This window comes from Vidua macroura, chromosome 27, assembly GCF_024509145.1.
Source record: "Vidua macroura isolate BioBank_ID:100142 chromosome 27, ASM2450914v1, whole genome shotgun sequence".
NCBI classification, from domain to species: Eukaryota; Metazoa; Chordata; class Aves; order Passeriformes; family Viduidae; genus Vidua; species Vidua macroura.
In genome coordinates, this window is record NC_071597.1 from 2,853,036 (window position 1) to 2,878,173 (window position 25,138).

At 67.6% G+C, this 25,138-nt stretch overlaps 2 protein-coding genes across 4 annotated transcripts; one reads left to right on the forward strand and one right to left on the reverse strand.

The window, feature by feature from the left end:
• Positions 1-454: 454 nt before the first annotated feature.
• OSBPL7 (oxysterol binding protein like 7) lies at positions 455-9,735 on the forward strand. 3 transcript variants are annotated; one of them, XM_053999973.1, is made up of 23 exons: positions 455-496; positions 1,402-1,594; positions 1,770-1,892; positions 2,023-2,076; positions 2,202-2,315; positions 2,399-2,509; positions 2,598-2,718; positions 2,796-2,899; positions 2,989-3,087; positions 3,174-3,303; positions 3,400-3,524; positions 3,662-3,742; positions 3,823-3,954; positions 4,450-4,540; positions 4,789-5,078; positions 6,159-6,296; positions 6,872-6,935; positions 7,042-7,120; positions 7,212-7,356; positions 8,264-8,405; positions 8,488-8,614; positions 8,694-8,816; positions 9,261-9,735. In XM_053999973.1, exons 2-23 carry the CDS (start codon positions 1,502-1,504, stop codon positions 9,367-9,369), a joined length of 2,595 nt encoding a protein of 864 aa, XP_053855948.1. In that variant the 5' UTR covers positions 455-496; positions 1,402-1,501; the 3' UTR covers positions 9,370-9,735. The 3 variants fall into 3 exon arrangements, with proteins under 3 accessions (XP_053855948.1, XP_053855946.1, XP_053855947.1); XM_053999971.1 differs by lacking the exon at positions 455-496 and having other exon boundaries at positions 1,248-1,594; XM_053999972.1 differs by lacking the exon at positions 455-496 and having other exon boundaries at positions 1,248-1,594; positions 2,989-3,081.
• Positions 9,736-10,162: 427 nt separating this feature from the next.
• On the reverse strand, positions 10,163-19,243 carry TBX21 (T-box transcription factor 21). Its single transcript, XM_053999980.1, has 6 exons — positions 18,822-19,243; positions 12,274-12,428; positions 12,070-12,191; positions 11,825-11,983; positions 11,002-11,063; positions 10,163-10,897 (listed from the first exon to the last, which is right to left on the reverse strand). Exons 1-6 carry the CDS (start codon positions 19,241-19,243, stop codon positions 10,246-10,248), a joined length of 1,572 nt encoding a protein of 523 aa, XP_053855955.1. The 3' UTR covers positions 10,163-10,245.
• Positions 19,244-25,138: the final 5,895 nt, after the last annotated feature.

Here is a 25,138-nt window from a genome sequence, read left to right on the forward strand (position 1 = left end):
CGGTGGGTCAGTGATCCCTGAGACCCTCGGGGGGTGGCAATCCCCAAGCCATCCATGGGATGATGATCCTGAGACCCTCAGACGTCCATCCTGAGACCCCCGCGGGTCGGTGATCCCCGGGACCCCCGTGGGTCAGTGATTCCCGGGACTCCTGCGGGTCGGTGATCCCCGAGACCCCCGCGGGTCGGTGATTCCCGGGACCCCCATGGGATGACCAACCCCGGGACCCCCGTGCGGCGCTGCTTCTCGCGGGGGTCCCCCCACCCCTTTCCCCGGGGCTGCCCCGGTTCCGTGCGAGCGCTCGGGCGCTGCCCGTTCCCGGTGTCCCGGCGGCTCCCGGTGTCCCGGCGGCTCCCGGCGCTGGCGGCTCCGGTCCTCCACAGAGCAGGGGGCAGAGCCGAGCGGCTCCGGACCGCCCTCCGTGTTCCGCTTCCTGCCGCCGCCGCCGCCGGGCAGGATGCGACCGGCCCCCGCCGCCCGCCCGCCGCCCGCCCAGGTGAGCACCGGCGACCGGGGGAAAAGTCCGACCGGCGCCGCGACCCCCGGCCCCCGCTACCCCGGGGGGTGACACCCCCCGCGGAGGGAAATACGGGGATGGGCTTTGCCCCGCGGGAGGGATGGAGACCCCCGGGGGGTACCGGCACAGCCCCGCTCCGCTGCGAGGGGTCGGTGCCGATCCCCTGCAGCACCTGCGGGAGAGAGCCGGGAGACCCCCGGTGCCCTCCCCTCGGAGCCGCCGTTACCGGTGCCGGGTTGTCTGTGGCAGCGTGGTTATGTGCCCGGTGCCGTGGTTACCGGCGCCGTGGCCGTCCGTACGGCGGTGACCGTGCCGCGGTTACCGGCACGGTGGTCACCGGTGCCGGGGCTTGGCCGCTGTCCCGGGGTTATCCCGGGATCCATCCTACACCAGCGGCTGGGACTCACGGATGCCCCGTCAGGGACAGCGCCAGGGGGGATGGCAAGGCCAGGAGAAGCTTCCCCGTGCCTCAGTTTCCCCCTCTGGAATCGTGAAGGGCAAAGGGAGCAAACGCCGTGCCGGGAGGGCGCGCGGCCACGCCGGGCTGTGGAGGGGTCGTGTCCTGGCTTGGGGCTGCCGGATGGAGCAGGGCTTGATCCCGGTCCTTGCCCCGGTGTCACCCTCCTGGCCGTGCCACGCTTGCCCCGTGGTAGCCGGTCCATGGGGCGGCGGGGCCGGACTCTGGACCCGGACTGGGTGGCACAGCCGAGATAACGCCGGGAGGGTCAAAGGCTCCGGCTCACGCAGAAGTTTCTCGGTGCCGCCGGCGGTGCCATGCAGAGCCCCCCGGGAGCTGGGGACGGGGCCACCCGTGCCACCCGCTGTCCCAGCCAGGCTGCAGGTGCCATCCCTGAGCTCCCTGACCGGCCGGGCCCTCCCCGCAGCCGCTCCCGCCGTGACGGCCGAGCTCGGACCCCCGGCCCCGCAGCCCGGACGGGAGGGGGGGCTCGGCCCGGTGCCCCCCGCTCCCTCTGCTCGCCGGCCATGGGCAGCCACGAGAAGGACCCGTGCTCTCCGAAAAGGGCCCTGTCCCGCTCCAGCAGCACCGTGTCTTCCAAGCACAGCAGCGTCCAGCAGGTTGGAGGGTTTGGATTTGGATTTGGGGGGTTCAGAAGGACCACGGGGAGGCTTTGGGGGCTTCCCCCTGCTTTACGATGGTGCCCCTGTGGGTACCAAATGTCCCTGCCTGGGGACAACGTGGGCAGCAGCCTCTGGTGCTCAGGGACCCCCACGCTGACCCCCGTCCCCGCAGGGCTCCGAGAGCTGGGAGGTGGTGGAGGAGCCCCGTGCCCGGGGCAGCCCCGGGCAGCAGCCGCAGCGGCACGAGGGGTACCTGCTCAAGAAGAGGAAATGGCCCCTGAAGGGCTGGCACAAGGTAACAGGCACAGCTGGCACCAGGAGCCGTGATCCCGGCTGGTCCTGGCACGATTTGGGTGGGGGGCGCTGGCTGTAGGGGCTGCTGTCTGCACCCCCTCCCAAAAAAATCCTTTCCCCTCCATCCCCAGCGGTACTTCGTGCTGGAAAACGGGATCCTGAAATATTCCACCACACGCCAGGACGTGAGTGTGTGCCCAGGCTGTGGCCACGCAGCCTCCCCAGGGGCTCAGGGCTGGGGACACCCCCGTGGCCCCCCTGAAAAAGGGGGGGGGTCTTCCCCCTGACAGGCGTCCCTGGGCTCCCCCAGGTCCTCAAGGGCAAACTGCACGGTGCCATCGACGTCCGGCAGTCCGTCATGTCCGTCAACAAGAAGGCCCAGAGGGTTGACCTGGACACAGAGGACAACATTTATCACCTCAAGGTGCCACTGGGGCCCTGGAGCTGGGGTGGGACAGGGCTGGGGACATCGGCTCGTGTCCCCTCCAACTCACCCCTGTCCCCCAGATCAAGTCCCCGGAGGCGTTCTCCAGCTGGGTGAGCAGCCTGTGCACCCACCACCACGGCGAGCGGCCGGAGCCGTGTCCCCCGGGGGGTCCCACGGGGACCAACACGCAGGTGGGTGACAGCTTGGGGTGACAGCGCCAGGCAGCGCCTCGGCAAGTGGCTCCTGACAGCGATCGATGCCCTCTGTGCCCGGCTGCAGGGCCAGTGGACACGGATCCTGCCCTCGGGCAGCGCCCCTGCCCTGTCCACGCTGGCCAGCTCCCGGGACAAGGTGAACGCCTGGCTGAAGGACAGCGAGGGGCTGGAGCGCTGCTCGGCCGGTGAGCGGGGCCCGAGGGGGTGCGCGGGACCGGGCAGGGTCCCTGTGCCCCCTCCCTGACCTCTGTGCCCCTGGCAGAGCTGTCGGAGTGCCAGGCCAAGCTGCAGGAGCTGACGGGAATGCTCCAACACCTGGAGGCCCTGCACCGCATCCCCTCGGCCCCGCTCATCTCCGGCAGCCAGGTGAGAGGGACGGCCAGGTGAGGGAGGGGGGTCCCGTGCCCCCCCTTCCTGGGGAGGGTCCGGCTGCAGCTCCCTTCTCTCCCTCACAGCCCTCGGCCGCCACGGAGAGGCCGAAGAAGGGCCGGAGGACCACCAAGATCTGGTGCACGCAGAGCTTTGCCAAGGACGACACCATCGGCAGGGTGAGGGTGAGCTGGAGCCCCCACCCCGAGCTCTGACACTGCCTGGGCACGGAGCCCCCCAGGTGACCCCGCTGAGCCCCGTGTCCCCCCAGGTGGGCCGCCTGCACGGCTCTGTCCCCAACCTGTCCCGCTACCTGGAGTCATCGCAGAGCCAGCTGCCCTTCAGCGTCCCCCCGGAGTACAGCCAGCTGCAGCGCAGCTTCTGGGCCCTGGCCCAGAAAGGTGGGAAGGGGCGGGGGGCTGAGCCTGGGCGGGGGTCCCGGGGCGGGTTTTGGGGTGCTGACCCTCAGCCTGACTCCCGCCCGTGTCCCCCGGCAGTGCACGGCTCGCTGAGCAGCGTGGTGGCCGCGCTGGTGGCCGAGAGGGCCCGTCTGGAGGAGATGCGGCAGGCGCTGCACCGGCAGTGTCCGGCCCCACGCCCCGGCAGCGCCGGCACCGCCGGGGTGAGGGAGCACGGGGCACCTCGGGTGCTGCTCTTGGAGTCTCAGCAGGGTGCTGGGTGTCCCCTGTCCCCGTCAGCCCGTTCCTGGCTGGAGGGGACCGGCCGGGGGGGCTCGGCTCAGTCTCACCCTTCTCACAGCCCGCCCTGCGCCGCTTCCACTCCCTGTCCGTGTCCTCCGACACCACCCTGGACTCCTTTGCCTCGCTGCACCCGGATGAGGTCAGGGAGGTGGGATGGGGCGGCCTGGGGGTGCCGTGGCCGCTCTGGGATGGGGGCTGAGCCGGTGGCTGTCCCTGCAGCCGGACGCGCTGCCCGCCAAGGGCCGGGAGCAGCAGCTCTCCAACCGCAGCATCGTCTCGCTGGCCGACTCCCACACCGAGTTCTTCGATGCCTGCGAGGTTTTCCTCTCCGCCAGCTCCTCTGAGAACGAGGTGAGGGGGCTTGGGGGGGCTCTGCTGGGGAGGGGGCGCTGCTGGCGAGGGGGCTCTGCTGGTGAGGGGCTCTGTGGACCCCCCGCCACCCCTCGCTGCTCCGGGTTCATCTCTCCCCTCTCTCTCCCCCGTCCCACCTCATCAGCCGGCCCGAGAGCCGCTCCCCGTGTCCCCCCCAGCCCCTGGATCCCCCCCGCTCCCCGTGTCCCCCCCACCCCCCCGCCGCCCCCTCCCTCCCCGTTCCCGGGGTCTCCGCAGTCTCTGAGCCCGGTGGCGGGGGCCGGGTGCTGCCGGTGCCCCCCCCGCCGCTGCTCCCCCACCGGCACCCGCCCCCCCATCCCGACACCCCCATCCCAGCATCCCGGGGCTCATCCCACCCTTTAGGGGGGGCCCTTCCCGGTAGCGTCCCACCCGCCCCCTCCATGGGGTCCCCCCCACATCCCCCCCATCCCCCCGGGACCCCCGAAGCCGCCGACGGTCCCTGCGCCTCCTCAGCCCTCGGAGGACGAGTCGTGCATCAGCGAGGTCACCTCCGGCGTCTGCGAGGAGGCCACCGAGCCGGGGGGGCCGGGCCGCCCCCCGACAGGTACCGGGAGCACCGGGGAGGGCACCGGGCAGGGAATGGGCACCGCTGGAGGCGGCGGCTTCACCCCCGGACCGGTGCGGGAAGGGGGAACAGAGGCGGAGGCAGCTCTGCCTCCCGACACGGGAAAGGGAAACACGGGACGGGGGGAACCGGGTGGGAGGGACAGTTCTGCTCCCCGACAGCTCCGGGGAAGGGAGGGGCTCACCGGGGACGGGGGCGGCTCCATCCCACCGGCCGCTGCCCGGCAGGAGCGGAGCGCCCGGGGGTGCCGGCGGAGCCGCCGCCGCTGGAGCCGCCGCTGGAGCTGCCGGGGCCGGACCCGCGGCGGAGGAGCCGCCTGCCCGCGCCCCCCGCGCCCTCGGGGGACGTGAGCCTGTGGGGGCTCCTGCGGAGCAGCGTGGGCAAGGACTTGTCCCGCGTGGCGCTGCCCGTGCAGCTGAACGAGCCGCTGAACACCCTGCAGCGGCTCTGCGAGGAGCTGGAGTACAGCGAGCTGCTCGACAGAGCCAGCCGCGCCCGCGACCCCCGGCAGCGCCTGGTGAGGGGGGAGCCGCGACACCGGGGGAGCGGGGACACCGGGGGGAGCTGGGGCAACCGGGGGAGCCGGGGCAACGGGGGGAGCTGGGACACCGGGGAGCCCGGAGCAATGGGGGGAGCCGCGACATGGGGGGAGCCGGGACAACAGGGGGAGCCAGGACAACGGGGGGAGCTGGGACACCGTGGGGAGCTGGGGACACCGGGGGCTTAGGAAGGATTGGGGGTCAGGGGCACAAGGGGCTGGGGGGCCTTGGGGGGATTGGGGACATGAGGGGGATTTGGGGGCAGGAGGACACAAGGGACTTTGAGGACAAGGGGGGTGCAGGGGGCTCATGGGGTGTAGAAGGGGCTCAGGGGGTCACAGGGGAGCAAGGGGACATGGCTTGGGGACATGAAGGACTTTGGGGACAGGGTGGGCATTGGGAGGTTGAGGGCACAGGGGATGTGGGGGGCTCAGGAAAGTCGGGGGCTTGGGAGACACAGCCCAGAGGGACACGGGGGCACTTGGGGAGTTTGAGGCTTGAGGGGTCTTGGGGGACACGGGGAAGCTCAAAGGATGTGGGAGTAGGGGGAGCTCAGGGGACACTGGAAGTTTGGGGGACACGTGGGGACAGGGAGAGTTGGAGGATTTTGGGGATATGGGGGATCCTGAAGACATGGAGAGACCAGGGGAGTTTGGGGATTTAGGGGGCTGTGGGACATCGGGGGAGCCCAAGGACGTGTGGGGACAGGGAGAATTTGAGGATTTTGGGGATATGGGGGACGCCGAGGACATGTGGGAACAGGGAGAATTTGAGGATTTTGGGGATATGGGGGACCCCGAGGACATGTGGGGACAGGGAGAATTTGAGGATTTTGGGGATATGGGGGACCCTGAGGACATGTGGGAACAGGGAGAATTTGAGGATTTTGGGGATATGGGGGACCCCGAGGACATGTGGGGACAGGGAGAATTTGAGGATTTTGGGGGTTCAGAGGTGCCTGAGGACACACGAGACTCCTGGGACTTGTGGGAACAGGGGAGGGCAGGCGTGTGCCCATCCCGGGCGTGGTGACAGCGTCGCGGTGGCCACGGTGACAGGTGTACGTGGCCGCCTTCGCCGTGTCCACCTACGCCTCCACCTACTACCGGGCGGGCAGCAAACCCTTCAACCCCGTGCTGGGCGAGACCTACGAGTGCGTGCGGCCCGACCGCGGCTTCCGCTTCATCAGCGAGCAGGTGGGCACCGGGGGGTCCCTGGGGGCACCCGGAGCTGGGCGGTGAAGTGCGGTGAGAAGTTAAAATCTATAATTGTAATGAAGATTTGTAGGGACGGTATGTTTATTACAGCGCTGGGTGTACGTGGGGATTGTTCTTCTTTAAAGGACATGCGTGCTTTTGAGGATTTTTGATCTTTTTTTATTACTTCTTACTAGTTTACACATGCATAGAACTTTACAATGGGATTATGCATATTTATTTTGCTGATTTTGCGCTATAACTTGCAATCAGTCTTTGTACAGAGAACTCTCTAATCTCTTTGTCTATCTTTTGTAGACTTAGCTTTGGTTTTTTTTCTTCGTTTTAGAGTTTAAGGGGTCTTTCTTTTTAGTTTGGAGATTTTAATTCTCTTTTTTTTTTGGCTGGGACAGTATTATAAGTGCAGTAGAGTATAGTAGATTAAATAGTATATTTTACTTATGCTAGTAAGCTACTATGTGGTACATTTTACTTAAATTTAAATGGGTTTTTATTCTGTTAAATTTTTACTTTGTTCCACCGGGGCGCTGGCACGTCCCTCCTTGTCCCCACAGGTCTCCCACCACCCTCCCATCTCCGCCTGCCACGCCGAGTCCGACAACTTTGTCTTCTGGCAAGGTGAGAGCCCGGCAGTTGGGCACTGGGAGAGTCCCCCCCAAGGTGGGGGGACTGGGAGGGGTCTCACCTCCTCCTCCTCCTCCTGTTCCTCCTCCTCCTTCTCCAGACATGAGGTGGAAGAACAAATTCTGGGGCAAATCCCTGGAGATCGTCCCCATGGGCACCGTCAATGTCCAGCTGCCCAGGTGAGACCCCAGCCCCACAGATAGCCCCCCGATATCTCCACCCCCGTGCCCCGCTGCCCTCCGTGCCCACCCACGAGGGCGGTGCCCGCAGGACCGGGGACCACTACGAGTGGAACAAGGTGACCACGTGCATCCACAACGTGCTGAGCGGGCCCCGCTGGATCGAGCACTACGGGGAGGTGCTGATCCGCAACACCCGCGACGCCTCCTACCACTGCAAGCTCACCTTCTGCAAGGTGTGCCCCCCCTGCCCCGCCCTGCCCCGCCCCTTCCTGCCCAGGCTCCGCCCACACACTGCTCCTGACTCCCCACCCCTCTGCATTATCACGGCCTGGCCCCGCCCCCTCAGGTGTGGCCCCGCCCCATCACCGACTTGGTAATTAAACACTGTATTGTTGCCCCGCCCCTTGTCTGACCCCACCCCTCACTTATGGCTCCACCCCTTCCCAATAGCCCCGCCCTTTCCCCAGTGCCCCACCCCTTAGTGCCCCACCCTCTTCCAATTACTCTGCCCATCACTCCTGGCCCCAACCTTTTCCCAGTAGCCCCACCCTTTCCAAATGACCCCACCCATCATAGCCCCACCCTTTCTAGAAGTCTCCACCCATCAGTCATTGCCCCTCCCTTTTTCAATAGCCATACCCTCTCCCAGTGGCCCCACCCTTTCCCAGTGGCCACGCCCCTTTCCAATTGCTCCACCCTTTCCAGAAGATTCCTCCCCATGGCCCCACCCTTTTCCTATGGCCCCACCTTTTCCCAATGACTCCACCGATTTCCAGAAAACTCCTCCCATCACTCCTGGCTCCGCCCTTTTCCCCCAATAGCCCCACCCTTCCCCAATGACCCCACCCATCATAACCACACCCTCTCCCACTAGCCCCACCCTTTTCTCAATAGCCCCACCCTTTCCCAGGACCCCACCCTTTCCCAATGACCCCACCCATCATAGCCATGCCCTCTCCCACCAGCCCCACCCTTTCCCAGGACCCCACCCTTTCCCAATGACCCCACCCATCATAGCCACGCCCTCTCCCACCAGCCCCACCCCTTCCCAGCGGCCCCGCCCTTTCCCACTGACCCCGCCCCACCCTCCCGGCCCCGCCCTTCGCCCTGGCCGCTCCGCTGAGGCGCCGGTGGCCGCAGGCTCGATACTGGGGCGCGGGGGCCAACGAGGTGCAGGGGGCCGTGCTGAGCCGCAGCGGGACGGCCGTGGAGCGCCTGGCCGGCAAGTGGCACGAGGGGCTGCACCGCGGGCCCGCCCCGGGCCACTGCGTCTGGAAAGCCAGTAAGGACCTGGGGAGACCGCCCGGGGGGGGTTACCCCAGCCCGGGGGGTGTCTCTCACTGTCCCCACGCCCCTCCACGCAGACCCCATGCCCCACGACCACGAGAGGAATTACGGCTTCACACAGTTCGCGCTGGAGCTGAACGAGCTGACGCCGGAGCTCCGCCGGCTCCTGCCCTCCACGGACACGCGCCTGCGGCCGGACCAGCGGTCAGCAGCGCCCCGGGGGTGCGGGCTGGGGCGGGCTGAGGCCGGCCAGCTGGTCACAGCCGTGTCCTGTGTCCCCCAGGTACCTGGAGGAGGGGAACGTGCCGGCGGCTGAGGCGCAGAAGCGCCAGATCGAGCAGCTGCAGCGGGACCGGCGCCGCGTCATGGAGGAGAACAACATCACCCACCAGGCCCGCTTCTTCAGGTCTGGGGGGCTCCCAGGGCTGGGGGGACCCGTGGAGCAGGGTGATGTGGGCTTCTAGGGGGGTCGGGTGCTGAGGGCAGCTCTTGGTTCAAGGGATGTGGGGCTCTCGGGGAGATGAGAGGCTCTTATGGGATGGGGAGACCCTTCCCAGGAGTCTTGGGAGCACGCCATGGCTCAGGGGGGTGGGGGGGGTTTAAGGGAATGGGGAGACCCCCTGGGAGTCCTGAGGGCACCCCATGGCTCAGAGGGGGGTGGGGCTCTTAGGGAAGGGGGAAACCCACTGTGGGTGCCCCCCGAGGGCACCCCATGGCTCAAGGGGATGTGGGAAATTAAGGGAATGGTGAGACCCTCTGGAGACCTCGTGGTTCAGAGGAGCGTGGGGCTCTCAGGGAATGGAAACCCCCCCCCCATTGGAAGTCCCAACCGTGCCCACCCCCTGCCCAGGCGTGTGACAGATGCCAGTGGCAAGGAGTCGTGGGTCACCAACAACACCTACTGGAAGCTGCGCCTGGACCCCGGCTTCTCCCACCTGGACAGCGCAGTGCTCTGGTAGCCACCCCCAGACCCGGGGGGTGCTGAGCCCCCCCAGCTCCTCACAGCAGTGCCCAGCAGTGGGGCTGGTCCCCCCAGCACTGGGGGTGCAGAATCCCCCCCCCCAAACACTTTCCGAGCCATTTCGCCGCCGTTTCAGTAAAACTGTGATTCAAAAATGGGAGGGGGGCACTGGCACTGCCTCCCCCCGGCCCAGGGCAGAGCCTTGGGGACAGCTGAGGCACTGTGGGGCAGGGGCTGGCAGTGCCCCCCTGCCCTGGGGGCACAGGATGATAAGGGGGGATTTAGGGGGTCGCAGGGTGCCCGCGGGCGGGGAGACCCCACTGCCCCCACCCCCAAATTGTGCACAGGGGCTGCTCTAATAAAGGCTGTGAAGGGTTGGGATGTGCAGAGAGATTCCTTCTACCCCCCCCCCACCATCACCACCCCCGGGGGCTCAGGATCCTCCTCCCAAATCAGGCTGGGGATGCACAAGTCCCTCCCACCCCGTGCCTCAGTTTCCCTCCCCCCACGCACAGAATTGCCCACAGAGCCGTGTCCCACAACGTCCCCTTTATTGCGATATGCTGCTGCCCCCCGCCCCACACCGGGCGCGCGGGGGGGGGGGGGGCTCAATAAATACTTCAGCATCAACCCCCCTCCCTTAAAAACCACCGACCCCCAAAAAATAACCTCACCGGCATCCCCCCACTCCCCGCCCGTCCCCTCCCCGCTCGCCCCCGCGGCCCCACCGGGGTGGCACCGGGGGCTGATTGTCACGCTGAGCCCCCCCCTCCGCTCAAGTCGTCCCAGGCTATGGGTGTGGGGGTGCACACAGGACCGGATTTGGGGTGCCCGGGGAGGCTCTGACCCCACCGTTCCCCCCGCCCGGTGTGGCTCAGTTGCCGTAGAAGCCGTAGTAGCCCCCGTCGGTGACCGGCTCCTTGTCGTAGATGTCGCCGTTGCGGGGCGGGGAGGAGCTCTCGGTGCTCGAGGGGTACGGGGACACTCGCCGCCGCTTGCACTCGTACAGCCCCGAGTCCGACGAGTCCCCCGAGGCCACAGCGGCGGGCGGCTCGGTGGCCCAGCCCTCCACCTCCTTCCCCTTCTCCTCGCGGGGCTCCCGGTACCAGCCCAGAGCCGCGGCGCCGCCCTTGGGGCCGTACTGCCCGGGGCTCCAGCCCCCCGTCACCCCGAAAGCCGCCGGCCCCTCGGGGTAGTAGGGCAGGGGCGGGTGTGGGGCGGGCGGCAGCGCGAAGGGCTTCACCCCGTAGGGCACCAGTTTGCCCCCCCCGTAGCCCCCGTCGTAGCCGCCGTACTCCAGCGCGCCGGGGGCGGGGGGCTGCTGCGGGGGGAAGTACCAGTGGGGGGGGTCTTTGGGGGGCAGGGGCAGCGCGGCCCCCCGCTCCCCCCCGAAGAAGCGGCCCGGGGGCAGCGGGTACTGCTCGGGCAGGAAGGGCTGGAAGCGCGGGGCCGGCAGCAGCTGCTGGCAGCCCGGAGCCTCCGGCGGGGACGGCGTGAGGCGCTCACTCTCCGAGGCCGTGTACATCCTGGGGGGGGGGGCACACGGTGCGGTTTTGGGGGGTTGCTCCTGCCAGATGAGGCCGGGAGGGCACCGGGGGGGACAGGAGGGAGGAGAGGGGGCGGCACTCACGAGTCGAAGTTGTCCCGGAATCCTTTGGCGAAGGGGTTGTGGTCGATCTTCAGCTGGGTGATCTGGGGGGACGCGGGTTTGGGGGGGCTGCTGGCAGCTTGTCCCTCCTCCGGGGTGTCCCCCCCGCTGTCCCTTTCCCCCCATCCCACCAGAATCCCGCCCTTTGCCAGGGCAGGGGGTGCTGGGGGGGCTGTGGGATGCTGAAGGGGTTCGGGGGGGGGGGGGTACTGGGATGTGTGGGACGGTCCTGGGGGGGTACTGGGGAATCCAGGGGGGGCCTGAAGGGATCCAGGGGACGCTGGAAATCTGAGGGGATCTGAGGGCACTGGGAGGCCTCTGGGATGCTGAAGGGATGCAGGGGGAGGTCCTGGGATGCTGCAAGATGCTGTGGGACGGTTCTGGGAGGGACGGTGGGATGCTGAAGGGATCAGGGGGTGGCTGAAGGGATCCAAGGGGAGGCTCTGGAAATCTCAGGGGATACGGGCGGCGCTGGGAGGCCTCTGGGATGCTGAAGGGATGCAGGGGGAGATCCTGGGATGCCGAGGTCGCAGGGATGCTGCAGGTGCTGGCAGACGGGGGTGGCCTGGGGGGAGGCCAGTGGGGTTTTCCTGAAGCTCAGGACACCCCGGGTGTTGCTGGGGGGATTAACGGGGCTGCTCTGGGCGCGGTTTTGGGTTGCTGTGGTGACACTGGCATACCCTAGCTGGTTTCTGGGAGGACGCTGGGGGGTTGCTGGAGTTTTTGTGCTGTTGGGGGATTTTTTTTTTTTTTTTGGTGGGGAGGGGGCTACATGCTCGGGACTGGCAGGGGGTCTCGTACTCACGTCGGCGTTCTGGTAGGCGGTGACGGCGATGAACTGGGTCTCGGGGAAGGCGAAGGTGTGGGTGTGCGGGGAGGGGTACCCGTCCTCCCCCTCGCCCTCCTTCACCTCCGTGACGTGCAGCCGCGGCTGGTACTTGTGCAGCGACTGCAGCACGATCATCTGGTGGGAAGGGGGGGTAAAATGGGACAGCGAGCGGTCAGGGGGGGTCACAGCGAGCTGCCACGGCGGCAGGACCCTCCCCTCACCTGTCCGACGTTGTTGGAGGCTCCTTTGTTGTTGGTGAGCTTCAGCTTCCCGAAGGAAACCTCCTGCCGCATCCAGTGCGCGCCCGTGTTGGGCGAGTCGGGGTGCAGGTACAGGCGGTTCCCTGGGGAGGGGACAGCGGCGACAGCGTCACCCCCCATCCCGGCAGCAGCAGGAGGGTGAGGGCGGGGATGAAGGGCCCGTACCTGGCATGCTGCCCTCGGCTTTCCCGCACTGCACCCATTTTCCGCCCTGGTAGCGCCAGTGGTGCTGGTCCACCAGCACCACGTCCACGCAGACGCTGTAGTGCGCCACGGGGTTGAGCCCCGACAGGTTGAAGCTGAGGAAGGGGAACATTCGCCTGGGGAGGGGACAGAGGCACAGACACTGTCACCCCCCCACCCCCCCGAGCTCGGCCCTTGGCACACAGGGCAGTTTGGGGGGGTGATGGGGAAACTGAGGCAGCGCGGTGCCTACCCCCCTCCCCCGCTCCCGCGGCCGGCTGGGTGCCCGTGAGGAGCTGAGTGACCCCGGCAGCTGGGGGATGCTGTCGGGGCCGATCCCCCCCCCCCCCGGTATCTTCCTCCCCCTCCCCAAGCACCTTCCGGATCGGAAACCAACACCGCTGCTGCTATTTCGGGCCGGGCGCCAGCCCGCGCCAAGGGCAGGAAGGGGACACGGTGGGACCGGGGGGGACCACGGGGCGGTAGCTGCCACCCCCCCGGGGGCTGCACCCCGCGTGCCCCACGGGTGTCCCCTCAAACCGCAGCGCTGCGCTGGGAGACCTCTGCTCCCTGCTCTGCCCAGCAGTGGCCGCTCGCCCCAGGCTCCCCAGTAGCCCCAGTAGCCCCCAGTGGCCAGCTCAGGTTGGCAGCGGGGCCTCCAGCCGCGGCTGCGGGCATCGGTTCAGCCCCCAGGCGGCTCCCAGCCGTGGAATTTTGGCGACTTTCTGGAGCTCCGATGGCCGGAGCTGGACAGCGGCCACGCCGGTAATGTCACCCCCAGCACAGAGCCACCACCGGGCACCCCTCACACCCGCACGGGGACACGGGGGTGTCCCCCACGCGGGGAATATTCACCCCGAATTCCTGAGGGGAGAGGGGACGCGAGGGGAAAAGGGTGGGGGGGGGTCCGGGCCCCCGCAGGAAGCGGGACTGGGGCAGCGCCGGGGGAAGAGCAGCGGAAAGAAAAGTCAGCGGGTGGAGGCTGACTCAAAATTGCCCTTGCGAGAGGGTGAGGAATAGAAAAAGAAAGAGAAGAAAAAAGGAAAAATAGAAAGAGAAAGAAAAAAAATGAGAAGAAAAGAAAAAAAAAAGAAAATTACAAGAGAAGATAATGAAGATTGAGAAAAAGGAAGAGAAAAATGAAAAATAATGAAAAAAAGAAGAGGAAAAATGAAGAATGATCAAGTGGAGAAGAGAAAGAAGGAGAAGATAATGACTAAAAACAAGAACATGAAATAGTAAAAATAAGAATAAAAATAAGATAAAACGAAAAAATAAAAGATAAAGAAAACGATAAAGAGAAAGATTAAGATAAAAAGAGAAGTAAAAAGAGAAAGAAGCGGAGAAAGCAGCAGCCGTGGCGAGGAGCTGCACGTGCTCAGGACCGACGCTGGCCCTGAGCACCCCGGGTGCCCCGGGGTCCCCCCGAGGCCTCGCAGATCCCGTTTTCCCCTTTGTGTCCCCAGAGGCGCCGTCCCCGCGGGCTCACAGCTCCTCTGGAGCGAGCACGACGCGGCCGCGCCGGGGACAGGGGGGTTCCAGCCGCTGATAAAAAATCGCGACCACATTAAAAACCACCGGGGAGCCGCCGGAGCGCCGAGCCGAGGCGCCGGCTACGGCCGGGCCGAGCTCCCAGCGTGGCTGCTGCACCAGCCCGGGCTCTGCAAGGAGCAGAGAGGAAGAAAACAGGGGTTTTTGGGCTGTTGGGTTTTTTTTCTTTTTTTTTTCTTTTTTTTTTTTTTTGCCCTTCGCTCCCACAGCGCGTTCCCCGGCGCTGCCAGCGGAGCACCGGCGCTCACACGCTGCCGCTGCCGCGGGGAAACCGCACGGCCCGGCAGGGCACGGCAGGGTGGGGGCAAGACCCGAAACCGCGCTCGCCTCGCCTTTATTTTTAAACCCCCTCGGCGCTCGAGCTCGGCTCGGGCAGGACTCGGCTCCCCCCGGTTCGGTCACTGCGGTTTGGGAGGTGCCCCCCACCCCCCAAAAAGGCGGGTGGGCACCGCTGGTTTCACCCTCGGAGGGTTTTGTTTCGGCGCTCTCGGGGTTTGTCCCTGCGTGAACCCCTCGGTTCGCGGCGGCACCGAGGGGACAGCTGGTGACGCGGGGACACGGTGGTGGTGGGGACACAGGGAGGGTGTCCAGGTGGGAGGAGAGGAGGTGCAGGGGCTCAGACCCCCCCAGAGGAGCCTCCCCAGCGCCCGCCCCCGGCAGGCGCGGGGGGGCTGCGGCTTCCTGAGCCTCCCCCTCCCCCGGCGGCAGCGCGGGGACCGCAGGAGCCACCAGGGCCGCGTGGGACACGGGCCAGCAGCCCCCGCTGCACGGCGGGCACAGGGGCAGGGCTGGGGACATGGCACGGTGCTGGCACGGCAGTGCACAGCACAGTGACACGGTGTGGTGACAGAGCGACGCATGGCACGGTGACATGGCATGGCTGCTGGACACGGCACAGTGACATGGCACGGTGGTGGCACACCAATTCATGGCACGGTGACATGGCACGGTGGTGGCACACCAATTCACAGCATGGTGACATGGCACGGTGGTGGCACACCAATTCATGGCACGGTGACATGGCACGGTGGTGGCACACCAATTCATGGCACGGTGACATGGCATGGTGGTGGCACACCAATTCACAGCACGGTGACATGGCATGGCTGCTGGACACGGCACAGTGACATGGCATGGTGGTGGCACACCAATTCATGGCACGGTGGTGGCACACCAATTCATGGCACGGTGACATGGCATGGCTGCTGGACACAGCACGGTGACATGGAATGGTGACACACCAGTGCATGGCACGGTGACAGAGCAATGCATGGCATGGTGACATGGAACAGCTGCTGGACACGGCACAGTGGTGACACACCGGTGCGTGGCACGGTGACATGGCATGGTGACACACCAATGCGTGGCACTGTGACATGGTGTGGTGGCATGGCAATGCATGGCACGGCGACATGGCTTGGTGACACTCCAACGCATGGCACGGTGACATGGAACAGCTGCTGGACATGGCACGGTGACATGGCAATGCACGCCGTGGTGCCACAGCACGGTGGCACAGCTGGACGAGTCCCGGTGACACGCGGTGGCACTGCTGCGTGGCACGGCACATCTGCAGAGCACAGCTGCACTGCCCGCCTGGGTGACAGGGTGACAGGGCACAGCTAAATGTCACAGCGCGGCAGGACGCGGTGACAAGTCACAACATGTCTGCACCAACCCCGCCGAACTGCCAGGCGGGCACCGCGTGTCCCCAGCCCCGCCACTGCCAGCCCCAGAGAGCCATCCCCCAGTGTCCCCAAAAGGCGCTGCCAGCTCTGGTGTCCCTCCTCATGCACCCCTCAAATCAAAGCCCCCCGCTGGACTTTGTGTCCCCAAAGCCACCCCCAGTGTCCTCTCCAAAGGCAAAACCGTCCCTTGTGTCCCCAAGTGCAGAGAGAGCCCCTGCACCCCCCAAAAGCAAGGTCGTGCCATCCTGAGCCACCCCCAAGTGCAAGGACAGCTCTTCTGTGTCCCCAAATGACAGGGACAGCCCCTTGTGTCCCCTCGAAATGCAAAGACGGGCCCTGTGTCACCTCAAAAGGCAATGCCAGCCCCTGAGTCACCCCAAAACTGCAGGGCCAGCCCCTGTGTCACTCCAAAAGGCAATGCCAGCCCCTGAGTCACCCCAAAACTGCAGGGCCAGCCCCTGTGTCACCCCAAAACTGCAGGGCCAGCCCCTGTGTTACCCCAAAAGGCAATGCCAGCCCTGTGTCACCCCAAAACTGCAGGGCCAGCCCCTGTGTCACCCCAAAAGGCAATGCCAGCCCCTGAGTCACCCCAAAACTGCAGGGCCAGCCCCTGTGTCACCCCAAAAGGCAATGCCAGCCCTGTGTCACCCCAAAACTGCAGAGCCAGCCCCGGCCCCGCTGCAGAACCCCATGGCAGGAATTCCCCGTGCCCGTCGCTGCCGGGGTGCCGGCGAGGCCTTGGGGGTTTCCGCAGGAATCCTGCCCTGCCCAGCCCCGAGAGCCGCGGGGGACACAGTGGGGACAGGGACGGGGACAGGGACGGGGACAGGGACGGGGACAGGCGTGGGAAACCGGCCAGGAATTGTCTGGACCGGGGTGGTTGGGGTGGGGTGGCTCGGGACAGGGTGGGATGGCTCAGGATGGCACGGGACAGCTCAGGATGGCACGGGACAGCAGGAACGGTGCCAGCGGGGTGAATCCCAGTGCCTGGCCGGCCTCACCCCAGTGCCACCATGTCCCCCCCAGCCTCAACTCCTCCCCGGGGGTCCACGGGGGGGCTGCACCCCAGCGGTGCTGAGGAAGCGGCGGGATGGGGCTGCAGAGGCAACAGCGGGATGGGAACATGTCCCCTGCCCTGCCCCAGAGCCCCCCAGCCTGGCAGGTCCCCGTTTTGGGGTTCAGGCCCCCCCTCGGGTCCCCGTTTGGGGCTCACGTCCCCCTCGAGCCCCGCTGGGGTTTTTCCTGTCTCAGCAGCGCTGCAGGCCCCGCACGCTGCAAAAGCAGCTCAGGGTCGGGGGAAACGGATGTTCTGTGGCTCTGGGTTTGACGTTCTCCACAGGCTGGGCTTGCCGTGAGCCCCCCCTGCGCAGAGCAAACCCCCCCTCAGCCCGCAGCCCCTCCACCGCGGGGGATGGAGTTGGGGAAAAAACCCCAAAATCGGCGCTTTCAGGCTGGGAGATGGAAGCAGAGGTGCAGCAGGGCGGGGGGGGGGGGTGGGATGGGATCTGTGGGGCCACCCCAATTTCCAGACCCTCAGCAGCAGCAGGTCCTGACGCAGCAGGGAGGGCACTTTCCCCAGCACCCAGCTGGGGAGGAGCGGAGAAAGAGGGGGGGAAAGCAGAATTTCAGCACATTCCTCCAGGGCCTGAAGGGTGGCGGGCGACCAACAGCAAACTGGGGTGCCCTCCAGCCCTGCCACCCCCTGGGGACGTGTCACCCCACCCGTGCCGGCGCTGCTTCGCTCGGAGCACCGCCGGGCAGAGCGGGGCCGGGCACGGCCGTGGCAAACCAAGCGGCCCTAACGTGTTTAGACTTCCAACACATTAAACAGGTTGGGCTCAGCATCGAAGTGACACCATCTGTCTCTCGGCCGAGCGAGCCGAGGGGCGCCGGGCAGAAAGGGACCCCCTGGGCGCGGGGACGGGGCTGGGCAGGGGGGGCAGCGCGGCAGGAGGGGCTGGGGGGGGGTCTGTGCCAGCTGCGGAGGGCACAGCGGGGGGAGGCAGCCCTGTTTCCCCTTGGCACGGGGTTTTGGGGGCCCCTCGGGGTGATCTGGTGGCGGCTGAGCTGTGTGTGATCCCTCCCGTTCCCACTGAGACCCCCAAAGTGCAGCCCAGGGTGGGGTTCCCCTCATCCTCATCACCCCAGAGTGGGGCTGAAGGACGGGTTTAGCATTCTGGGCTCCCCTTGCTGCAAGTCGTGGCGAGTCCACAGCCCCACAGGGTGGGCACCCAGATCTGCATGGCACCCAGATCCCCCAAACTGAGGCTTTGGCAGACACCCCAAAAATCCCCCAATCCTCTCCCGGCCCCGGGACCCTGCAGCCCAGCACGGAGGGGACAGCGAGTGCCCGGCTGTGGCGTCACCGAGGGCATTTTTGGCAGCCAGGACGTGGCCAAAATGCTCCCCCTTCTCCCTGGTCACATGCTGGGCAGCCGGGCTCTCTCTGCCCCACAGAGAGGGGGGGTTTCCACCCCAGAGAGGGGACAGGGAGCGGACAGGGTGTCACCCACCCTCCCACGGCGCTGAGGGGTGGCAGCAGCTCCTCACCACTTGTTGCAGCGCCGAGCTCCGGATCCGGCCCGTGGGTTGGGGCCGGATCAAAGCTGCCTGCAGGCCCTTGGCAGCGCCACCTTCCTGACACCAAGGGTCCGGACCCCCCTGTCCCTCCCTGATACAGGGGGGGACAGCCCCAGACCCTTTTCTCCTTCCCACAAGCCTCAACCCCGCAAGGAAACAACACCTGGGGACGTCTGGGATGCTTTGCATCCCCCTCCCAGGCTTTTCTTGAAACCCAACAGGAGATGGGGGTCCCCTCTTGCACCCCCAGCTCCACAAACACCTCCCACCCTTCCAGCCCTTTGGGGAGACGAGGCAGGACCCCTCAGCCCCTCACCGTGCCAGCCCCCCCGGCCTGTCCCACCCCCTCACTGCCGGTGTCCGCACCCCCGCACCCCCCGGTGCCCACACCGGACCCCCGCCATCCCCGGTGCCGGGTGGCGCTGCCCATCTCTGTCGCGGTGCCCCCGTCCCCGTTTCCCCGGTACTCTCAGGCTCCTTTCGGTGTCCCCACCTCGTCCCCTGCGTTACCTCACGCGTCCTGCGACGGTTCCCTGTCCCCGCACACCCCGGTCCCCGCCGATCCCCCGTCCGACTCCGTCCCGCTCCGTCCAGCCCACCCCAGTCCCCTCCAGTCGCTCCCAGTGCCCCGCCGCCCCCCAGCCCCGCTTCCCCCGGTGCTGCCCGGCTCTTCGCTCGTCTCCCGGAGCCCCCCCGGTTCTCCCGGCTCACCTGCCCTGTTTGGTGATGATCATCTCGGTCTGGTGCTTGTGGAACTTGGCCCAGAGCGGGTAATTGTTGAGCATCACCTGCACCTTCCCGGCCGCCCTGTACCCGGGCAGGGCACAGAGCGGGGGGCACAGCGGGGCCCCCCCGCCGCCGAAACCGCCCTCGGCGCCCGCGTAACCTTCCACCGGCGCGGCGGGAGGCGGCGGCGCCCGGTACGGCGGGCACGGCCCCAGGAACCGGCCGCCGAAGCCGCCGGGAGCGCCGTAAGGCAGCGGCGGGGCTGCCGGATCCGGTGCCCCTCCATCACCGAAAAAAGCGGCGGCGGCGTCCCGGGGGCCCGGCGGCTCCTTGGCGAAGCTGGCGGCGGCGCTGAGCATGGGGGCGGCGGGCCGGGGGGCTCCGGTGCCCGGCTCCAGCGCGCCCATGGACGGGCGGGGGGCACCGGCCCCGCTCAGCCGCTCATGGGGGTCCCCGCCGGCGGCGGCCCCGGGACGCGGCGCCGGTCAGCGCTGCCCGCCTGACCGGGTTCCCGCCGCCCCCTCCATGCCCGGTGCTACCGGGGGGGGGCCCCGAGCGGCGGCGGCCCGGGGACAGCCAAGAGGGAGCGGGGGCGAAAAAACCAACCCCGCAAAAAATACTCTAAAACCCCCAAAAGTGCCGGGGGGGGGGTTCCGTGCCCGGTGCCGGTGCCGGTGCTTCAGACGCTCCACCTGCCCATCCCGCGCCTCTTATCCAAAGAAGCGGCTCCGCGCCCGGAGCTCCGCCCTGCAGCCCCTCCCCACCCCCAAGCGGGGCGGGCCGAGGGCGGGGAGGGGGCAACGCGGGGACCGCGACACGCGGGGAGCCAGGGACGGGACGGGGGACACGTGGAGGGGACGTGGGAGCGGGGGTGGGGACACGGGAGGGGACAGTGTGGGGACAAAGTGACAAGGGGGGGCCACGCTCCTGCCCGTGTTTTGCGGCTCTGGGGGGACGCAGGGAAGGGACAATTCGGGTCCTCCCCTGCTCTGGTGTCACTGCAGTCACGGTTGGGGGGGTGACACGCCTGAGGGGTGGCGCTGACGGCTCGGTCCCTTCTGGTCCCCCCTCCCCTCCTCGGTTTTGGGGTGGTCTGAGATCCCCGCGAAGCTCAGCCAAGCCGTGCCACCCCCCGTGCCACCGCCGTGCCACCCCCGTGCCCACCCCGAGGCCAGGCCTTCCCGGCACCCGTCCTTGACCCCGCTGTGCCCGGGGAAGTCCCGGTGTCCCCTGGAGCCATCACCGAGGCATTTGGCTCTGCGGCGGCCGCTGGCCCTGGCAGATGCCCAGCTCGGCTCCCATCAATACTTTCCATTCCCAGTGGCTCGGTGACACCCCGCCGCTCCCACGCCGCACAGGAGGACGGGTGGCACTGCCACTGTCCCCCTCCTGGCAGCTGGGCCCCTTCCCCACACCTGCGGGACCCCCCTGGAGCTGGGGTGGGGCAGGAGGGGAAGGGGGAGCCGTGGGTCGGTACCGAACCCACACCGGAACCCCCTGGGACCAGGGTCACGGGCGGTGATCCCCCGGGGACAGCGGGATGGGGACAGGGATGGGGACAGGGGACAGGAATGGGGACGGGGATGGGGATAGGGACAGGAATGGGGACAGGGATGGGGATAGGGACAGGGATGGGGACAGGGGACAGGAATGGGGACAGGGCTGGAGATGGGGCCAGGAATGGGGAGAGGGATGGGGATGGGGACAGGGGTAGGGATGGGGACAGGGATAGGGATGGGGACAGGAATGGAGACAAGGAATGGGACTGGGAAAGGGGACAGGAATGGAGATGGGGTTAGAGATGGGGACAAAGGACAGAAATGGGGAGAGGAATAGGGACAGGCATAGGGATGGGGACAAGGGACAGGAACGGGGGCAGCGATGGGGATGGAGATGGGACAGGACTGGAGAGTGGATAGGGATGGGGACAAGGGACAGGGATGGGAATGGGGACACGATTGGAGACAGGAACACGGATGAAGATGGCAGAGGTGGAGATGGGGACACATAAGGGATGAGGATGTGGCCCGGGACGGCGACGGGTCAGTCACAGGGACGGAGATGAGGACGAGGAATGGGGACAGCGCTGCTTCTCCCCGGAGCGGCCCAGCTGCGGGGCAGGAGGAAATGGGGAGTTAAGGATGCGCAGGGCGGCCGTGGGGGATGGACGGCCGGGAGGACGGACCGCGGGGAGTGGGGCCGGGGCAGGCGCGGGGGGCTCGGGGGTGTCCCGGGGGTTGTGTATTGGCCCAGCAGACGCAGCTTAGCAGCCATTCGGGCCGGCTTTGCAGCGCTGCCATTGTTCAGAGGGGTCCCGGCCTTCAATCTCTATGCAAAGCCCCCCCCCTGCTGACCCCCACCGCCCCCTCCCCACACTTTTCCGGCTCCCTGAGGTCGGCAGTGGGGACAGCATCTCCCTGTTCAGCTGTCCCCACCCTCCAGGGACACCCCCAGACCACCAGGGCGCTGCCACCCCCTCCCCACCCACCGAGCTCTCAAGTGAGAAAAAGAAGGAAAACAAGGAAAATTCCAGAATTGTTTTTTTCTAGGAGGGAAAATAAAGGCCGGAGGGGGGTTAAGGATGGGGGGGAGCGACTCATTAACGGCGGGGGGAGCGAGGGCTGAGGCACAAGTGCTCCTGACGTCACCACGTGCTAATTCATTCCCGTTTTACCATCGCCGCCGAGGATAAATTCACAGGGACACCCCCCCGCTGAGGGATCAGCCGGCGTGGCCACCCAGAGGGTGTCGGGCTCGCCAGTGTCCCCACCGTGGCCACAGCTGGGGACCTGCCACCGCCACCCCGCGTCCCCCCTCGCCCTGGGGGTCCCGGTCCTGGAGGAGCGGGGTCCGGAGGGGCGGGACAAGGAGCGTGGCCCTGTCCGCAGGATGTCACGCCCTTGAGTCTCCCCCTGCCACGGTAAAGTGACACCAGGGACACTGGAAGACGCGGCAGGACTCCTGGGGAGATGGTTGTCACACGTGTCCCCGCGCAGGGAGCACTCGCGCAGGGCCAGGAGGGACAGGAGGGACAGGAGGGACAGGAGGGACAGGAGGGACAGGAGGGACAGGAGCCGTGTCCTGACCGTCACCTTGAGCAGCCACCAGCTGTCCCATTGGCCGGCGACAGGGATGCTCTGGGACACCCCGGCCACCTCTGGGACACAGCGTCCCCTGGGATGGGGCACTCTGAGCCTGAGCCCGGCCCTCCGCAAGGAGGGACCACCGGGGTTTGGGCTCCGACCCTCCCCGCAGCCGGGCGTCCTCCCCGGCAGGGCCCTGCCAGGAGCGCAGGAGCTCCGTGACCTCCCCGGCCTTAAATCCCCTCCTTCCCCAGCCCCGTGCCTCAGTTTCCCCTCTGTGGGTGGCTGATGCCACGCGCACGTCACACATCCGAGCGTCCCCGGGGTGGCCGGTGGTGGCCGAGGCCAGCACCTTGTGGTCGCCGCGCCCGGTCCCTCCTGGCCACCCTCGTGGCTTTGGCACTCGCCGAACGCCCCCACAGAGGGGCCAGGAGGAAGTGGCTCGGCTGCAGGATACGCCCGGGGCTGGGGACACATTTGTCACCACGGGCCACCTCCCTTCCAAAGTGGCGGCGCCAAGCCCGTGTCCGTGCCCGCCAGGATTCCCGGGATCCCAAACTTCCTTGAACCAAGCCTGGCATCGCCCCGTTCCTCAGTTTCCCTCATCCTTGGGGTCTCCAGCGCCGGGATGGGGGTTGGACCCTTCGCGGGGGGGTTATCCCGGATTTCCCCTGTCACCTCTGGGGATTGTCACCATCCTTCATGTCCCCGCTCATCCCGGGACCAAAACCCCGCAGAGGGACTGGGCAGAGGGTCGCACCCAGCCGGGGGTGCAATTCCGAAATCTCCAAAGTGTCCCCAAAGTGTCCTCAAAGTGTCCTCAAAGTGTCCCCTCCCTCCAGCCCAGCCCCCAGGCAGGTTCTGCCTCTGCCATGGAAGGACGCGGCAGGAATTTGGCTTCTGGGGAACGAGGGGAAACTTGGCGGTAATTTTCTTAGTCAGTGGCATTGTTCCTGTTTTCATTATTAAAATGAGCACGAGGGCACCGGGCACTAGCGGGGGCTAAATTTGGTCTCAGGGAAAACCAAAAATACTGCCCCCACCCCAGAGGAATTTGCATCTCGCTGCTGCTCGAAGGCAGCGCGGTGACGAGCGCTTCATGGAAGCATGAATTGCAAACCGCAGGGCCCCCGGGCCGGCCCGGCCACCTGCCACCCACCCGGGGGACCCCCGGCCCGGGGCCGCATCCGCCGCCCACCTGCAGCCAGCGCCGGCTGGGAGGGACGGAGCCACATCCCCGCTTCCCCCCGGAGCAGAGAGACGCTGGGAGCCCCCCCAAACCCCCCCCACCCCCGGGCTCCCACCTTGCAAAGCCCCCTCCTGTCCCACAGCCAGGCCACCCCAAGCACTTTGTCCCCCCCCCGCAGAAGCTGGCCAGGTCCCCCAAGTCCTCTGAGTCACAGCGGGGAAATCGAGTCACGGCTGGTGCCGAGTGGGCAACGGGCAGAGCCAGTGGTGGGTTTGGGGGGGCTCAGCTCCCCCCGTGGAGGGTCCCAGCCGCTGTCCCCCCCACGCCGCGGCTCCTCATGCTGCAGCGCGGGGTTGTCACCCTCCTCTTCCTGCCCCAAACCACCCGCGCTGGCAGGCGGGCGCTGCGCCCCACCCCGGGCAGCCCCGCTTTGGGGGAGCCCCACGGGGGGGGGGGGGGCGGAGGGAAGGAGGGGAGCGGGGGGATCGTGGCGAGTCCCCTTAAGGACCCTCGAACCCCCTGGCCAAGTCCTGAGCAGCAGCGCTGGGAGGATGCTCAGCCCCGCCGGACCTCGCGGGGAAGGGGCACCCAAGGGTGACAAGGGTGGGTGTCCCTTCGCCAGCGCTACCAGGGCCAGGCCTGGGCCAGCCGGGGGTGACAATTCGGTGACAGCTCCGCGTGGGGGGGGTGGGTCAGCGGCCCGGGGAGGGCGAGCAGACGGCTCCTTAATCTCGGGGAAGGAAGCGGCTCTGGTTACGGAGCTGCCCTCGGTGTAAAAGGAGAGCGACAGGAAGAAAAGTCATTAACATCGTTCCAGCCGCTGCCATCCAAAACCCTCCTGGTGCTGAGCCCCGCGCCGCCAGCACCCCCCGTGCCCCCCGTGCCCCCCGTGCCCCCTGTCCCCGCTGTCACTGCGCTGTCCCCCCGGGGAGCGCCGGCGTTGGGTGGCACCGGGGGTCCCGCCATGAGATCCCCCCAAAAACCCCTCCCCGGGGTGCTCCCGCTGCCGGGACTCGGCGGTGGCGGGACACTGGTCCCTCCTGTCCGCTCTCCCCCGGAGACCGATCAGCGCTTCGGCTCCGGTCCCTCCTCCTCTTCCTCACCCTGGCCATGGCAGCCTGCGTGGGAGGCGGCAGCGTGCGCGGGCAGCTTCCCACCGTGTCCCCGCTCCGTGACACCGCGTCCGGGTGTCACCGCGTCCGGGGTACCCCCCGCGCGTGGGGCGGGGACGCCGGGGGGGATCAATGGCAGCGTGGGTGTGCAAGAGCGTGCTGGGGGTGTCCGCGGGTGCGCAGAGGTGTGTGACGGGCTGGGGGGGTGTTGGGTGGGTGTGCAAGGGGAGCTGAGGGGGCTCGGGTGTGCAAGGGGCTGCCAGGGTGTGCGAGGGGGTCCCCGAGTGTGAGAAGGGGCCGGGTGGGGGTCAGGGTGTGCCGGGCACGGCCGCGGGTGTGCAAGGGTCGCAGCCACGGGAGTGCAAGGACGCAGCTGTGCCCGTGTGCGCGCATCAGGCCGCCACCGTGCGCGGCTCGGGGGTCCGCGGGCCCCCCCCGCCAGCACCCGCCGGGCCGGGGGGAGTGCGGGGGGAGTCCGGGGGGAGTCCGTTTCACCCCCCGCCGCCGTCCCCGGCCCCTCGCCCCGCTCCTGTACGAGGCGATTTTCTTCAGCGGGAGCCGCATCCTCGGCGAAGAGCCGCGGCTCCCTGGGGAGCGCCGGGGGGCTGCAGCCCCTGTCCGGCCGGCTTAGCGTGACGGGGGCGCGGGGGGCTCCGGGCTGGCGCCCCCGGCCCTTCCTCTTCGTCAGCGGGAGGCGAAGGCCGGGGAGTGATGTGCGCTGCCCGGGCGGGGCCGCGGCGGGCGAGACACGGGCTACAGCTTCTGACAACACGCGGCCCCCGCGGGCACGCGCGTGTGCGGGATCGCCCGCCCCGCTGCCAGCGCCCTCCCCAAAGTCCCCCCCCGGTCGGGGATCCGGCCAGGGGAGGGGTCCCGCGGGCTAGGGGACATGGGTGACGTGGGGACATGGGGGGCTGG